This window comes from Agelaius phoeniceus, chromosome 7 (assembly GCF_051311805.1).
Source record: "Agelaius phoeniceus isolate bAgePho1 chromosome 7, bAgePho1.hap1, whole genome shotgun sequence".
NCBI classification, from domain to species: Eukaryota; Metazoa; Chordata; class Aves; order Passeriformes; family Icteridae; genus Agelaius; species Agelaius phoeniceus.
Genome location: NC_135271.1, coordinates 36,413,171 through 36,430,419, shown reverse-complemented (window position 1 = coordinate 36,430,419; position 17,249 = coordinate 36,413,171). Strand labels below are relative to the sequence as shown.

Here is a 17,249-nt window from a genome sequence, read left to right as displayed (position 1 = left end):
AGGTCCCTATGTTTCCTAAATGTACAGTGTTCTGAAATATTCCAGTATTAACTTCAAACTTGCTAGTTCCACATCTGCTGGCAGATGGATCTTTTTCTTGCCTTTTTGTAAAGAGAATTAAAAGCAAAGACAACAGCAGAATCAGAAGTTCTCAGAGCAATGGAGCCAAACAGTGTATATGTTTTCCCTGAATTGTACCTGGTAGTAAGGTGCCTTTTTTATGATGTCTAGTAGGAGTGGGCTCTTATGACAGTTCCCCTCCATGGCATCACAAACCCAGTGTGGGGAGTATGCCCCACTTGGGCACACATTTTCAGGCAACTCATTAGACCTTAAGAGTCCTGCAGCCCTTTATTTATCAAAGGTGGCTGGGTTTGGCAGAGAAGTTTAAATGTCACTGAGAGTATCTTGTAAACTTATAAACAGAACTGACATGGATAAGTACTGATGCTTAGGGAAGCAAGTAAGAGAGAGAGGAGAATATTTTTCATTTCTATTAAAACATATCTTGGGAAAGATTTTAAACAGCTTTCCAAGGCAAATAAATTGAAGGCAGAAAGCAAAAATGGCCTGTAGAAGAGAGAATTACTGTAAGATTCCAGAAAGCAGCAATTGTAACAGAATGCTTTTGTTTCTTATAAAGAGACTAATGGCTGTTTTGGTAGTCATAAGACAACGTATCATAAATTTCTGCTATATTGCATATTTTTAGAGATTAATTTTTCAAAATCTGCTTCTGTAAAGTTGAAAACCTTAGTCACAGATCTCTTTTTGCTCACCCTTCTGTTCAATTTAAACAAAAAACGTTCTTGTTCAATCAAGGTTTTCTACAACCAGTATTTCTGTAAGACTCAGATTTGAGATAGAATCACCTCCTTGAGGTTTAGTGATTATTGGATCAAGAAGTGTCCTGGCTATGACAAAGACACATAACTGAGCTTTTGCTATTATTAGCAATGTTTGTTCTCATTCTGCAAGCTATAGATGGGCAGGTATTTTCTCTTGGTATTTATCTGACTACCATTACACAAATCTCAGCCCTTGTCCAAATCCACACCAGGGAGTTAGAGCAGACATTTAATCCTTTCTTTTGCACAGCTCCTCCTAAAATCACTTTAAAAGCTATGGGGAGATCTTACTGCTGTCTTCAGCCACCTCATGGTACAGCAAGAAAACCAGACTCTTCTCAAAGGTGTATGGTTACAAGAGGAAACAAATACTATTTGAAACACAAGAAATTATAATTATAAATCAGAAATACACCCCCCCACACACACATTTTTACCACAAGGGTGGTAAATATTAAATCTGGCATCCAGAGACATGACTGGAATAACAGTCCTTGGAATTATCCAGCTCTGGATATCTGGAGATCTGATTTGGTCAGATCTGCTTGAGTAGAAGTTGAACAAGATGATCTCTTGAGGTTCCCTAAAATCCTAAAATATTTTGAGGTTGTGTGAATTTATTTGACATGAGTTATAACTCAAAATTGTCACCATCATCTGACATTTGCACTGAATGCCTGAGCACACCTTCAAAGAGATGAAGCTCCTGTCTGGCATCACGAAGAAAAAGATGAGAGAGGAAATCTCACTAATAGCTGCAGGATGAGAAGGCCAAGAACTCTCCCACAGATTTCACATGACTGCAAAAAGGGCAAGTAATAAATCATAAGGAGTGGGAAAGGTAATAACAATGACCCAACATGACCAGCTGGGCCAGGTCATGACAGAATAGCAAACTGCACTTTATGAAAGAGTCCTCACTTCAGGCTTTGGGGGCTCTAAAAATGTTTTTCTTAGAAAAACATTTTTCTAAGATGTAGCTATCCCATCTATGAAGAAAATTCTCCAGATGTGGGTTAAATGTAGGTGACAGCACTTCTACTCTCATATGTCAGAGGAGGCTATGAACTGTTTTTTTCCTAACTAGCTGAATCCCATGAGTGTTTTTCCAGGCTGAAAGTTTCTTGCTTTTAATCTGATGTGGAATAAAACTGTCTTCAAACACAGAACTTCTTCCATGAGGGAAATCTTCTCTGCCAGCTAGCCCAAGGGTTTTTGAAGCTGGTTTCTAAGGATGCACACAGTACACAGTTCTTTCTGTGACAGAAAAGACAAAAGTTGATATGCAAAGACAGTTTCAGTTCTCTGTTTCCCTAGATTTTCTCCTTGGGCACTGCCACAATTTCCCATTGTTGGAGATCTGAAAATCAAGAAGGGGTATTTCTTCTCCAGTCCTTGCACTGCTATTAAGCTTCAAGCAGGAATTTCATTGAGGGAACTTTTTCACTGCTATTACAGAGAGGTTCAGACTAGACTAACCCAGTAACTCCCTCTGGCCTTAAATCTTGTAAGAATGCCTGCCTTTTCAATGTTAAGGAAATATTGGGGGTTTATGTCCTAAAATGTGAACTCTGTAGGGCAAGAAAAGCCTTTGCTTCATTTCTTGGTGCAATGTTTGACATATTGACATCCTGTAAAGATTATCATAGTACTAAAATAAAGAATGGTCAGGAGGCCAGAAGCACCCATAACTCTCCTTCTGCCTCTTGTGTAAACCCTCTCTTTAATTACTTAACTGCTATTTCTCTCTGATACAGTATTTTATTATTACCTACTTTTCTTGAATGCCCATCTGATCCGTCTTAATGTTCTTTTAATATCACTTGGAATGGGATAATAATATTCTTGTACTTCTCCAGCACCTTAAGCCCTGACAGGTCCTAGTGTGCTTAACAAGGAGAAAAAGAAAAGGGAAGTGCTTAATTCATCAGACAGTGCAAGGTCATGCAAGACATCAGACAGAGAAGAAGACTGATAAAACTAAAAGCACTGGGGTGTTTGGAGGGGCAGGCTTAGCCCATGGCCCTGTACTTGCAGCAAGTGCAAAGCATCCATTGAGCTTTAGCTCAGCACCTGCAGGAAATTGCCAGGGTAGGTGCTGATGTGATGTGGGTGAAGTGCCAGCAGGATTCCTGCAACGCTGATGCTGTGCGTTATGTCTTCAACAGATCCTTCCACATGGGCTTTTTTTAGCTCTCCCAAACACTGAGAATTGGAGTAAAAAACTACACAGGATCTATCTGGGTAAGGACAGGGAAAACTGAAGGGTGTGGAGATGCACATGGAAGTTCTTGGAAAACCATTTATTTCATCAAGATACCAGTCAAAGAAGTGAGCTTCTTGGTTTTGACTCCACTAAAGCAGGACAATGCCTGTGCTGGGAAATTGGAGAAGGAGGGATCACAGTAATGAAGGCAAGAAGTGAGGATCTGAACAAATGTCTGTGCAATCTTAAGAGAAAGCAAATGAACGCAACATGAGTATACAGCTGGGATATGAGAAAACATAAGCTCAAACTGGGCATAGGGTTAATGCCCCAAGTGACAGTCCTAGCACAAGAAGGTGCAAGGAGGAAATGTGAGCCACCCCATCCATAAAGTGATTGAAGAAGCAGGAGGGGTGGTGCAGGCAATATTTCAAGCACGACTGGCTAGAAGCCTGAAACTGTCAGGAAAATCATATTCCGCCTTGCCGAGAGTGGCTTTAATTGGGGCAGAAGCAGACACCTGAACTGAAGGAATGAGGATCCATTCACTCTTCCTCCACATGGCCATAAGTGGGCAGGACCAGCCTCAGCCATAAGTCTTACCTATGGCAGTCACGGGATCCTTAAAGAAAAGCACAACTGCTCCTCCAGCCTTTTCATTCCAGCTCCCCTCAGGAGGCAAGGCAGAAGAGCTCAAGTCATTATGGATCTGAAGATTCAACAGAGTTAATGCTTACTGCCTCTGCAGGCCTCCTGTAAGGGGCTGCTACTGGGGAAAAATAGATGCAATTCAGAAAGGCCAAATGCAGCTCCTCCACCTGTGCAGTAATGCCAACTGCACAGAGCCAGCATGGAGGACTGGCCAAGAAGCAGCTCTGAAGGACATGGAGATCATGAGCTGAGTAACAATCAATAATCATCTGCTGTTCCCTAAATAAATGAATAAATAAAGAGGGCGAACATTAGACTGGAATGGATGATTTCTGCTACCTGTTAAGCAGGATTCAAAACCTTTCTGCCTGCTAGGCACTGTCAAGGATTCAGTTGGATAATTGTTTCCAGTGCTTTTATAGCAAAATATGGACCATTTGGTAAGTGTAACACCAAGGATGATTAGTAGTCTAGAAAATACATCATAAAAGGAAATGCACAATTGGGATTGTTTGGCCTAGAGAAGAAGCAGTGTTATGGCTTCAGTTGTCACTTAAACTTGTAAAGTCCTGACAGGATGAATTTTCACTGTATTTACATGCAAATACTGGAAAATACCTTCAGTTACATACTTCTTGGGGAAAAAAGGAAAGGACAAGAAGAAATGAGCACCAACAGCAAAGGTGGGTTTTCCAACTATGCCCATCCTTAAGAACTGGTTAGACCAGGCTCTATCAGGATTTTGGATGGGTAGATCTCTTGAGACCCGGGCACTGCCCCAGGCTTGGGCATGATCAGCGCAGACATTAATAAACAGAAGCTAAACCTCCACAGTGCCAGAGGTTACAATGGCAATCCCAGGGAACGACTTGACAGAGGCTGCGGCCACAGGACTGTCTGCAAACGGTGAGGGCAAACACCTCCAAATGCTTAGTGCACTGCAACCCTTAGAGGTGCCTCTAGCACTGACTGACCTCTGGGCTAATGGCACATACTTTCTGCATGGGAAAGGTGACCTCATGGCCTTACATTAAACAGGAACACACTGTCAATCAAGCAGACCTTGGTAACCTTCTGCTAAGAGCAACATGGCAAAGAAACCACAAAGGCCGTAGCAGTGCTTGACCTCCAAACTGGCTGAATATCAAGTTTGTTTTCTCTCTCATGTTCTGCAAAGTTGTTTTGCATATGTCTGTTACTCCATGGAAAAAAGTATGTCGGACAGTCCAGTTCTTCAACCAACATGGACATTCCCTGCAAAGTTATTCTACAGAGGAGACAAAACTTTCTCAAGGATCTCTTCAAGATACAACTACCCCATCCTCCATGGAGTTTACACAGTTTTCCCCAAGCACAGACTGGTTCCTACAATAAACACAAGGTACTAGATGTAGGAAATTATAATATGTAAACACTTTTTTTATTTGGTATCATTCTCCCATTCTGTACCATCTCTCACTCCCCACCCAGGGAAGCAAGTTGAGCTTGTGTGACTGTTGGGAGCGATGTCACCTGTGTTCCAAGCTGCACGGAGAGGAGGCTTGGATTTGATAGTACATAGGCCATAGGAGAACCTGTGCAGATAGAGACAGAGAGGATGGGTGAGACCAAGCTCTGATGTGTCAATTGGCTTTGGCCAAGAAAAAAAAGAAGGAAGACTAGGTGAGAGAAAACCACCCAAGAGTGTAAAGAACAAGAAATGACATGACAGAAGATGTGTGAGAATTTCAGTATAGGGGCCTTGTCACTAGAACCAGTTTGCCCACTATGATTTTGCCTTATCTCATCACTTTTCACAGAGGGGCATGGGGACATTCCATTTATTATCTACATAGGCTTCCAGGTCCTGCTGTTACTTTCTTCACCAGAAGAAAGTCATCACTCATCACTCTCCACTGCCAACAGTGTAATCTGTTCTACTGTAACCAGTGATAAATCAGAAAAGGATAAAAGGTAGGTTGTGAAAAGATGGGGGAAGAGAAGAAAGTCTTCAGCATCAAGCAATTCATTTTAGGTAAGCAATTCTGATTAACAAAGGAAAAAGAGAAAGATAAAAAGTTAACAAGCTATTCTGTAAGTCTGGTTTCCCATGGAAACCATATCATGATGGGGTTATTCTTTTTTTGTCTAATGGGATACACGTTCCTATTACAGCTGCTGTTCCATCTGAAGCTCTCTCGTCCATGGACTCTACACTGTCTAGCACAGATAATGCTATAATCTCTCCCTCAGCAGGACATTTCTAGCTTTCCTCTTCTTCACCCAGCTAGTTTTCATGAAGCATAGCATGGAATTTAATGCCTTCCAGATCCCCGCTCTCAGCCAGATGTGGCTGTCATTAGCCACTAGGTTTAGAGGAGGGCTGATGAGCATAACCTGTAACAGCTAACACCATCACACGGCTTTATTCCTGCGGCAGCCAGATAGTAAAGGGATGGGATGGTCACAGACATGGACCACTAACAATTACAGTACATTTTATTATCTTACTACAGGTCTAGGAGGAATGGAGATGTGCAGCAGGCACATAGGACACACAGTATCACAGATTTTTGGCACAGCCATTTCTGACTTCTAGACTGGGCCAGCCTTGAATGCAAAAACACCAATGTGAGCAAAAGGCTGCCACAGAGGAGGCCCTTGCTGGGAATGAATTTTTGCTTAAAAGACAATCTAAATGCAATTCAGTTTTGTATGAACAGAGCCCTTCCAGAGGCAAGTGTTGCCTTTGTCGAAATAACAGTGACTCTACAGATGCAAACAATGGAGCTACATGCTTTTGCATTGCTTGTTCTGTCACTAACTGACATCAGCCACTGTTAATCATGGTCTGAAATGTATGTTTAAGAAACAGTGACACATAGACAAGTTCCTTCATGAAGCCTTTTATACAGGGAAAAGTGAAAGAAAAGAAAAACTGCTGCTCAGGCTAGCTAGTGGCACTGAAATAAATGGGTCAGGCATCAGAGTTTCAGCAGGCACAAAAGGTGAAAACCTTGTCTTCCAGAGCAATTAAAAGTCAATGGGATTAGTGGCTTTCACTATTATTTATAGAAACCCCGCTGTGCACACAACATTATTGAAATACAGGGGTCAGGTCCTTGCTACTGGATGCCTACACTTTTGCTGTTGAAGTTAATGGGAGCTTTGCCAATCAACTCTGTGGCAAAAGCAACTAAATCTAAAATAGATGACATCCTGGGCTCCATTCAGTTGATGGCTCAAGCAAAGCTTTGCCAAAGCCAAAAACGTTCTGCCTGCACAGTACGGATTTCGTCCTGGGACAGGTGAAAGAGAAGAGGTAGCTAGAGAGGTGTTAAGATTCAAAGATGGGAAGGCAGAAAGATGGACTTAATGTCACAGAAAGCATCCTCTTTTTCTTTCTTTCTCCCATAAATTACAAAATATAGATTGAAATCTAAATGGCTGCATTCGAGCATCTTTTATTCTTCAGTTTTAGCAGGACTGGCTGTTTTCTAATGAATTATTCTCTTTCTAACAGCAAAGAAAAGAATCCTGTGGAAACACACCTATGAAAAGGTCATGGATGGAAGCCTGCACTGTCATGTGATTCAACACATTTGAAAACAATGTCCTAATGGTCTAGCCAGTTTGGACAGACCCCATGAAGCACCAACATCTATATTTGCAAGTTTTCGGGGCTTTGGACACGCTTGTGATACTGGTTGCACAGTTGTTTCTTCTTCCACTCATTCATTATCATACTTGTGCTCTGAATTCTGACACAGACTGCCTCTTTTTGTCTCACTCTAGTACTTCATTTTCCTCAATCTTGCAACATTGCAAATCAGAAATCAGGTATCCCAGACACCCCCTCCACTCCTCTGTGCTGCTGAGAGACCAGTCTGTATTCCAGCAATATCTCCTGACCTTAGCTCATGCCTTCTCTGCAGACCCTACCATGCAGGGAGCTGATGATGCTTTTTGCTCATGTCTGTACCAGGAAGAAGTTGAGATTCTCACCAGCTATTTCAAGTAACACAGGCTAATGACCAGCTGTTCAATGCTACTGACCATGCCCTGAACCTACCCAGGGCCCCAAGAATGTGTGTTAGTCCAGGATGAATAATTTGAGGTCACTTTAATTCTAGAGAAGTCCTGAACATGGCAGGTGCCTACACACTGAAGACATTACTTTACAAGAGCATGAAATCCAGACACACACTTGCAGGAGTGGATCTCACTGGTCAGGCACAGGAGGCTGGTGAGCTGTGGGGCAAGACACCAGCCCCAGGGCCCTGCTCCTCGACAGTCTTACCCTGATCTCTAGACTGGCTTCAGATGTGAAGGATGAATTTTACTTTAAGAAGTGTTATCATTAACTGTGACGATTGTAGGTATTCATAAAAATCACATGGCTTTATAATAATTCATTAAACTTTAGCTTTTTTGTCCTGCAGCAGGGTCCTCCACAGCCTAGTCACATCTCACATGGAAATGCATGTCTCAATATCCATTTTGTCTTCCCTTCCAATTTTCTTGAAGGTCTTCATGTTCTCATATTAAGGCTGGTGTCCCAAAAGTCTAGCAGGAAATTTGGTGGGAAGAATAGTCTTCATCCAAGCATTTCTACTGAATACTGAGCTAAGTCCAAGCTACCAGCCTGTAGGTAAGAGTCCACAATCTACTCTCTCTGATCCTCCATAGCCAACTAAATCTACCACTACTGACTTTTCAAAGCTCCATCTTTCCAGCATCTTTCCCCCAAAAAGAGAAAGAGAAATGCAGACTTGAAAATGATAGGTAAGAAAAGATGTGCACACGCTCTAACTGACAATATAACAAGCAAGCCTTGAAACACATGGCTTTCCAAATTATCTCAGTTTCATTTAAGAATGGTTTTCTATTTATTTTCAGTATAGCTGAAAGCACCACTTCTGAGACCCTAAACTCCACAGCACTGCTAACTCCTTGTGACGTGGGCTAACAGTTTATCCCCTGATGCAAAAGGACTTTTCACCCATGCCTTTTGCTGGTAATCCCCATGACTTGCTTTCAGCTTGGAACCATACCAAATACTGTAAAACATTTGTTAGAGAGGAGCTCATCTTAGTTTCTTTCTCTTGCAGAACATTGTCAGAGATCCAGGAAAGCAGACAAAATTCTACAAACACTAAGCATTAACCAAAACAGAAGAAAATACTCCAGCATTTTTCTTCCTCACTTTTTCCCCAGAGCTTTGCTGCTCAATCCAGGGTCTCAGAATTTGCTGACACAATGGTGCAGGACGTTCAGTCATTGAAACCTTTGAAAATGCCAAACAAGTCCCTGAAAGGAAATGCCATTGCCAAGAGCTGAGTTCAGTCAGCTTCAACCATGTTTATCTCTCATTTTCAATGAAAGCAGCTGCCTTTTTCAACTGCCAGACCAGAGCAGTTGAAATGCCCTCAAAACACGAGTCCAGATGCTGTGATCCCCTGGTCATCAGATCCACTCTTTTCTTGCCCACATCCCTGGTTTCTTTTGACTAACATGCAAGGATCAGAACAGCTTCACAATAATGAGTCTCCCTCCTTCCTATAGTCCTCAGGACATTTTTAAATGGAAGAATCAGCTTACCCATAAGAACCACAAACCAACATGAGGAGCTTAAAATATAAGAATTCAGTAGCCTGAAATATTATGCATGTTGGGCAATCATAAATTTAAAGCAAAAATCCCTAAAATTTTACTTTGCATTAGATACTAAATAAAACCTACTTGCAAAGCCAGATTACTAAGAAACCTTTTTGGCTGTTGTTTTGGTTAGGATTTTTTTATATCAAAACAGGATTAAAACATCTTTTGGAGACTCACTGTCATTTTATCTGAGTAAATAAGCTTAGAGCGCCTAACAGTCAATTTATAATGAAGGCTTTTGTTCTTGTTACTGTGATGCAGCCCTGCAAATTTGCCCACAGCTGCAGCAAATTCAGATGGTTTTGACAGGTAAATAAAATACTGTTTAGATCTGTCATTGTTATTAATCAGCAGAGTAAAGAAGTAGCAATTATATTTTGTTTCCAAGCAGATAAATTTTTATCATGATCTTAGCAGGGGTGGTATAGAATAATGTGCATCTATAACTTTTACAGTTGTGAGGGTCCAAAATATGAAGTCTTTGGTCAGCTGTTGAGCTGTAAAAAAAATGGGAAATAAAGGCTAAACCAGTAATAAACACCATAAAAAAAAGGAACAAGGAATCTGGGATTTAGCCCTGTTGGAGTTTTATTGACATAAGCACCAAATAAACCAAACTGCAGGTCTTGACATCAGCTGCACCGATTCAGTGCTCAGTTATTCTGAACTGTACTTCCAGGAAGCTGTGTCAGGATCTGGCTGTGCTTTGAAACCCCACAGTTTGGGCCTCCATAATGACTTGTGCTTCCCAGCTGCTGCAGGGGCAAAGGTTTCAAATACTCCTCAAGCAATGCCAATGAACAAAAAATTTTTTGTGGAATAAGGTACTGCTCAAGGACGAGTAGCAGAATACAGCTGCAAATATTGTATTGGTCAGAAACTGTGAGAATCAAAAAAGAGAAATCCTGGTGAAAGCGTTATGAGATGCCAGTCACATCTGCTCAGCTCCTCACTCAGGTAGGCTGGCAGATGGTCAGCAAATAGTCTCACTTTTACAATGCAACCTACACTGGTTTTCAGAGTGAAAATTAGCATCCAATTATTTTCAAGCATTAATGTTCTCCAAGGAAGCAAGCTACCTTTTAATTCTGCTTAGGCTCTATTTGCTTTGACACGTAAGCCAATCTCGGAGGTGCCTACGTCTTGTGTACACAGGCAGAATGGCAAGCCAGGGAAGAGTACTAGAAATGTGGAATAATGCAAATTCCCAGGAAGCGAATTGCATGGCTTCCAACTTTTAGAAGAGATGGGGACAAGACAAGCAAGAGAAGAAGGTGTACAGTATCTCCAAAAAATAATTATTTCCTCCACTCCCATCTGAAAGCCTGTAGTGAAAACTGTATTTCACAGCTATCTGCCAGCTGCATAAACCATTAAAGAAGGCTACAGTCCATTGAGCACTGAGCTGGGACCTATGGAACCCTTGGTATGACACATCCAGCAGGTCTGTGGATATTGGGATTGGTTGGTGGCAGGCCCCGGCTCTCCCAAGGGATAATGGAAATCCATTCCCCACTTTCCAGCACCCATCACCACCATCCTCAAACCTAAGGGAAGGCACAATCACTGCATTACAGATGTAGGCAACTTTGGGAAAGGCAGGACGTGTACCAGAGCATGGCCACTTTCAAATGAGCACTGGTTTTCTCCTTAGCAGAGCACACAGGTCCGTGAAGGGGAAAAAACACCTGGGGTAAAACCCACTTTGCATCAGATTTCAACGTATCACCTTACATGCCAGAATCTGTCCCCAAAATGGAAATAGTCAAGTTGAACTTGGCAACCCTTTTTCATACAAGGATCCCCTATTATGACAGGTAATTGAATTATCCTGAGTAATAATGGTTATGTGCACATATGGGCTTGATCCCACATGAGGAGGTCTGCAGCCTTCCTTGCACCTGCGAGCTGTGTCACGTCAGGTACAAATGTTGCTGGGTACATCTATGTAAGGAAGTTGCCAGCCATGAGATGCTTTTAATTGTCATTAAATATGGAGCATAATGCTCCAGGGTGGCATCTTATATTCTAGCATGGTTGCATTTGTTTCATTCTCCTGTGTGGTGGAGGGAAACTTCACTGGCCTACCCTCAGTCTGTACCAGCAGCACCTCAGGGCTGCATTTTCATCAGGTACAATCGTAGCCAGCCGTGTTTCTCCTGCAGATAGTGCAACTGGGAGCATGGGAGCACTGGAGCACCTGCACAGTTCCTATTAGCCATCCCCTGGGAAACACTGAAGTGGGGTTGTCTTGTGCCACGTGTTTTGTACAGACTCAAGTTGTATTTTTAAAAGCAAAGAGTACATTGAACTCCTCCTCTGCATCACTTTTGGAATCATTGCAACTGGGTACCCACAAAGCACCGAACAGCCTCCCTTGCTGAGATGTGCTCGGCTCTATGAAGGTGCCAGCATGTCCCTCCTGCCATGCCACGGCTGTACGGCTCTCAGGCTGGGCATGAGTGCCCGGGGCAAGGCTGCCGGGAAGCAGAAAAGGACGGAGCACGCCTCCACGCCACACCTCCCTGGGAAACACTACGGAGGTGCAAAATCTGGAGCCCGGGGCCTGGGCAGAAGGCAGAGCCCCTTTGGGTCTGGGTTCCTGTTCCGAGCAACAGGGACAGCCCCTCAAGCAGCAGGCCCTGGGTCCCTCAGGCGGAGCATCGCTGCCACCGGGCCCGCCGCGGCGCCCAGCCCAGCGCCCACCGCCCGCGGTCGCTCACCTGCTCGGGCCCCTGGAAGCAGATCCTGCAGAGCGGGGTGCGGATGCCGCTGTCGACACTGCTGCCCAGCGAGTAGCGGTCCTCGGCCTTGCCCTTGCCGAAGTCATCCGAGGAGGTGCTGCTGGGCAGGGAGGCGGGCGGCTCCCCGGCGGGGCTGCCCCACTCCTCGGCGGCCGGGCTGCCCGCGCCGCCGCCGCCGCCGCCCGCCCGCCAGCCGGGCCCGCGCCCCCCGGGCGGTGCGGCCCCCGCCGCCGCCTCTGCGCCGCCGGGCATGGGGAGCGGCGGCGGCGGGGAGGGCGGCGGCGGCGCGGGGGGTCTCCGCAGCAGGAAGACCTTCAGGTCATTGAAGAGCATGCGGCAGCGGCACTTGAGGAGGCCTTGGTTTCGCAACATCTGTCTCGGACGGAGGAGCCCGCAGCAGCAGTAGCAGAAAATGCCCGCGCCGGGTGGTATTAACATGTGCCTTTCCTTGGCAGGCGGGCACGGGGGAAAGAAAAGGGCAGGAGCCGGGCGCCCCGCGGCCGGGGGGGCTCCGCGGCGGCCGCAGTGCCGGGGGGGCTGCGCTGGCCGCCGGGGAACGCACAAAAGCAGAGCCGGAGGGCGAGGGGGCCGAGTCCCCGGCAGCCCGCTGCGACCCGGCGGGGACGGCGATTGAAAAAAAAATCCACACCGGGAAAAAAACCGACTCTGTGCTGCCGAGGGATCCTTTCCCCCTCCACAAGTTTGCTTAGAAATCAGCGGGAGGAGGAAATAAATCTCCCACGCCCGAGGGTCCAGGGGCGCAGGCGGCGGTCTCGGGAGAAAGCCCCCGATCGGCTCTCACAACTCCTAAGCCTGTAAAAAAGAAGGGTCCACGTCTCCGGTGGGTGTGGGGAGGAGAGAGAATATGGTTCTCTCGACAGTATTTGGCATCTCAAGTAATTTTCCTTTTTCTTCTATTTTATAATAATTTTTTTCAATTAAAAAATAAAACCCGATCACACGATTCCCGGTGTGCATCCAGACAAAATAGCAGCTGGTCTGGCTATCAAAATGCAAAATTGGTAGCTGTTGTTATTATCAAAATTGCCTCTTTGACAAAAAAGACCTTCACATTGTTTGTGGGAAAACACCCTACGTTTTCAACACTGTGCTCCCAGGTGGCTTCAGATTTTACCGTTGCCTTTAAAAGATTTCATTGTAAATATTAAAAGTCCGGAAAGAAATAATTAGCATTCAATGAGCTTAATCCCAGATGTACTGAGACAAATATATTTTTATATATATAATATATATATCATATATATTTTATATATATTTATATATTCTGACCTTCTCTATTCCAGCAGCTGTCTGGACCACGCACAAAAAAAAAAAAAATCAGGGCGAAATTGATGAGGGAAGGCGGCTGTATTATTCCCTAAGCTGTTACCATCCTGGACCAAAAACCCACGTCGAAATCGGATCTATTCTTCGCATGTAATTGACCGGCGAAACGTGGATCTTACATGGTCACGTTTCCTTTCCTCCTTTCACAAAACAGGAACGTCATCAAACGCATTGGCAGCTTGTACAGACCATTGTGGATGGCGAGGCGGTCGGGGCTCTATCAGCAATTGCAGGGACCTCCTTTTGATGCATTGGACGAGGCTCCTTCTTTCTCTCCTCCACCGTCCCCACCTTCATTTTCCTCCCCTTCTGTCCTCCTCCTGCTCTGACTGTTGCTCTCTCTCACAGGCATTGACATTCAACCATCGCAAGTCTGTCGCACTCTCGCTGGCAGGGAAAAAAAAATCGGAGCAGATAATTCTCTTCTTCCTCCTAAAAAGCTCGGATGGAGCACAATGCGCCAGACATATGGGGCAGCATGGCTTATTTTTCGTGCGGTTCCTACCGCTTTGGCAACATCGAGCTGGTGTGTGCGTATGTGCCTTCCTCCCTCAGCAGCAGCCTCCTCTCCGCTCTCCCATCCGGCTTGCCGTGATGATGTTGCTGTTGCTATCTCCCTTGGATGCAATGGGGAAGGCAGATTGTTTGCAGTGCGAGCAGGGATTTGCAGGAAGGGAGGGGTGGGACGTGGCCGCGCTCTTCTTCCTCCCCCAGCTTGAGGAAAAAAAAAAAAAAAAAAAGAAGAGAGAGAAAGAAAAAGCAAAAAGGCGGGGTGAGGGGGGGAGAATCAAAGCGAGGAATGGAGCCCTTCCCAACCTTTGATGCCCCGAGCTGCCGGCTGCCTGCGAGAGCCCACGCCGGGGAGGAAGGGAGGAGGGGCGGGGAAGGGGCTGGGCGGGCGCTGCGGCTTCAGCACCACGGGGCGCGGACAGCTCCGCCGGGCGGGGCGGCGCGGGGCGGGGCGCGGAGGCTCCGCCGGCGCTGCGCCCCCGGCCCGCCCGCCCAGCCCCCGGCCCCGCCGAGCCCCGCTCCGCCGAGCCCCGCACCGGCCCCGCCGAGCCCCGCACCGGCCCCGCCGAGCCCCCTCCTGCCCCGCCGAGTACCGCGCCCGCTCCGCCGAGCCCCGCATCGGCCCCGCCGAGCCCCGCGCCCGCTCCGCCGAGCCCCCTCCTGCCCCGCCGAGTACCGCGCCCGCTCCGCCGAGCCCCGCTCCGGCCCCGCCGAGCCCCGCACCGGCCCCGCCGAGCCCCGCGCCCGCCCGCCGAGCTCCGCACCGGCGCCGCCGAGCCCCGCACCGGCCCCGCCGAGCCCCGCGCCCGCTCCGCCGAGCCCCGCTCCGGCCCCGCCGAGCCCCGCACCGGCCCCGCCGAGCCCCGCTCCGGCCCCGCCGAGCCCAGCCCTGCGGGATGCGGCCCCGCCGCCGAGGGGCACCCGGAAGGCGGCAAAGCCTCGGCGCCCCGGCGTGTTCCAGGCGGGTTTCCAGCTCCCACCGGCCGCTGCGGATCCTGTGACACTCGGGAACTTCCAGGGGCAGGAGGCAGAGGCCGCAGGAGCGGCGGTGTCTCGGGTAGTGGTGAGGGTTTTAAATGTTCCCAGCAGGAAGCCGAAACCCCACCAACAAACTTTTCCCTAGCAGATTAATTTGTTGCAGAGGTTTTCACGGTCTAATAGCTATGATATCATTCTTACATTTTACTCCAGCAGCGTTTTTTGCTGATAGATTTGTTTTGTTTCAGTAGCATGTATTTCAGTAGAAATATGGGTTCCTTGTAGCCCAGTGGAGGGTAAATATGACGGAACACTATTGCTTAATTAGAGTTTTGCTGCAAGTAATGAATGGATGTCAAGGCCAATAGTTTTTACTCTCTCAGCCTGTTTGAAAATTTTAAGTAGCAGCTGCTGTTGGCCATTAGCTCTTCTCTGCAATCATCAGCAGAAGTGGCTTTCCCCACCCCATCCTGCTATGTATGTGTGTCCATGAAGACCCTGCAGCCTCTGAATGCTAGGGGGAGCTTAGGTCTCAACTGGAACTTGGTATTTGCATTCCAGCTGGAACAGCTGACAAAAGTGCTGAGTTTCATGTGGACCAAAAGTATTATTGATACAGTCTGTGCAATATGGCTAATGTCAGTGGAATAACTCAGCTCAGGGACCAGTGAATACCTGCAAGATGAGACACACCTCTTGGCATCTGGGTCTGACATCATGACAATGCCATTGAAATTTCATTTAATTTGGTTTCTTCCCTAAACTTTTCCTTGAGGAGGCCATTGCCTGCACCAATGCCCAGTCTGGGTACTCTAGCTGGTCTTGTGTACAAGGTCTTCATTGGCAGTGACCCAGGCAATACCACTGATAAATAATCTCATGTGTCTTTAAAGTTGTGCTGGGCCCTAGACAATGATTTGAAATTGTTTCCCATAGAAAAAGACATGACGTGCATAAAATATCGTGTCATGATTAGTAGAGGAATCTATGTTGTTACCTAATTAAAAAGGAGCAGACTGATTATTTGCTACCGGAAAATGAAACCAGCACATGCAATTAATTTCCAGGAAATAAATTACACATTGGGATGCTTTAAAACATTCATCAATGCAGCCTGCCATTCCTCAGAAAAGCTGGGCAGATTTGCCAGTGTGGCTGTCTACAACATATTAAAGCTTCTCAGAATTTCATACGTGTCTAATGGGGTCATTAGAGAAATAATAATGGAAAGAGCATTTTAGAGACTTCCTGTGTGTGAGACAGGCTGGCTAGAGGCTGAGTCTCTGTGTCCATGCTCCAGGATGGCTTTCCACCACCACCCCCCTGCTTTTTAATGCTCCCATCTTCTTGTCTTAATGTCACCAACATTTTCAGAATGGTTCCATCAACAACAGAACTGGAGAAAAATATATTGTTGTCATCCTTCTCTTGTGTAAAGCATCTTTCATCCTTCCCTCCTGCCCAGGCCTGGTTTTAGAGAAAGGATATTCTCAGGCTAGAGGAGATCTTTGTGTTATACTCTGGGTTTTAATGTGTGGGCTGTATGCCCAGAGAGTTGTATGGCTGATAAATGTGACAAAATAAATAAAACAAATAATAAATCGGAAGTGCTCCATATGCTTCCCAGAGGTGAGTGGGTATTATTTCTGTTTTGTTAATGGGACAGCTGCCAATGTTTTCACACTTGGATGTTGCATTCAGGCCCTTTGGTATGGATCAAGGTGTCTCGCTTAAAATGCTTGCACTGGAAAGAGCTGGCCCAAGACACTTTGGTGAGATTCCAGTGAGAGTCAGGATGTGTTAGGATGCCAGTTTAGCCTTCCTAATTTTGTTTCACAGGAAGCAATGTGCAGCAAATGATGGGCAGCACGTTCTTTTGCAGAAGGACCTGTTTTGGGGAGTTTTGATCCATTGTCTCTTGAGCCCACTAACAGGCAAGAGGTTAACATTGGGAGGATAACCATGGGAGGCATCACCTCTGGCAGACACTACCTCTGCCCTCCTTGGGTACCCAAAGAGGAAGAAAAAACACATGACTCAATCAGCTAAGAATGGATAACTGGTTCCTCTTCATTGCTTACATCCAAGCTACTGACTAGGAAATTAGACTGGGGAGATGTCCAGGAATCTTGGCAGGACTGTTTGTTATAGAAAGATTCAGGTGTCAGGCTGCAGGTTGGTCTCACAGCAGACACTCTAACACTGGTTATCTAAAGCACAGTGTGGGCCCATTTGCCCTTAGCTACTCCCTCAACAAGGACAAAAAAAGTATTGCTATTCATGTGCCTCCTCTTCACCTCTCTGTACAAGCCATGGCTCAGCAGA

The 17,249-nt window shown here is 46.2% G+C and overlaps 1 protein-coding gene across 2 annotated transcripts in view; it reads right to left on the bottom strand.

Moving 5' to 3' along the window:
• The window catches only part of MARCHF4 (membrane associated ring-CH-type finger 4), a 106,481-nt gene extending 92,143 nt beyond the window's left edge, over positions 1 to 14,338 (bottom strand). Inside the window, exon 1 of one of the 2 annotated variants that reach the window (XM_077181590.1) lies at positions 12,069 to 14,338. In XM_077181590.1, the coding sequence (XP_077037705.1) occupies positions 12,069 to 12,527 (459 nt within the window). In that variant the 5' untranslated portion in view covers positions 12,528 to 14,338. The remainder of the gene's footprint in view (positions 1 to 12,068) is intronic. The other variant, XM_054636467.2, reaches the window with a different exon arrangement.
• Between the last annotated feature and the right edge of the window lie 2,911 nt (positions 14,339 to 17,249).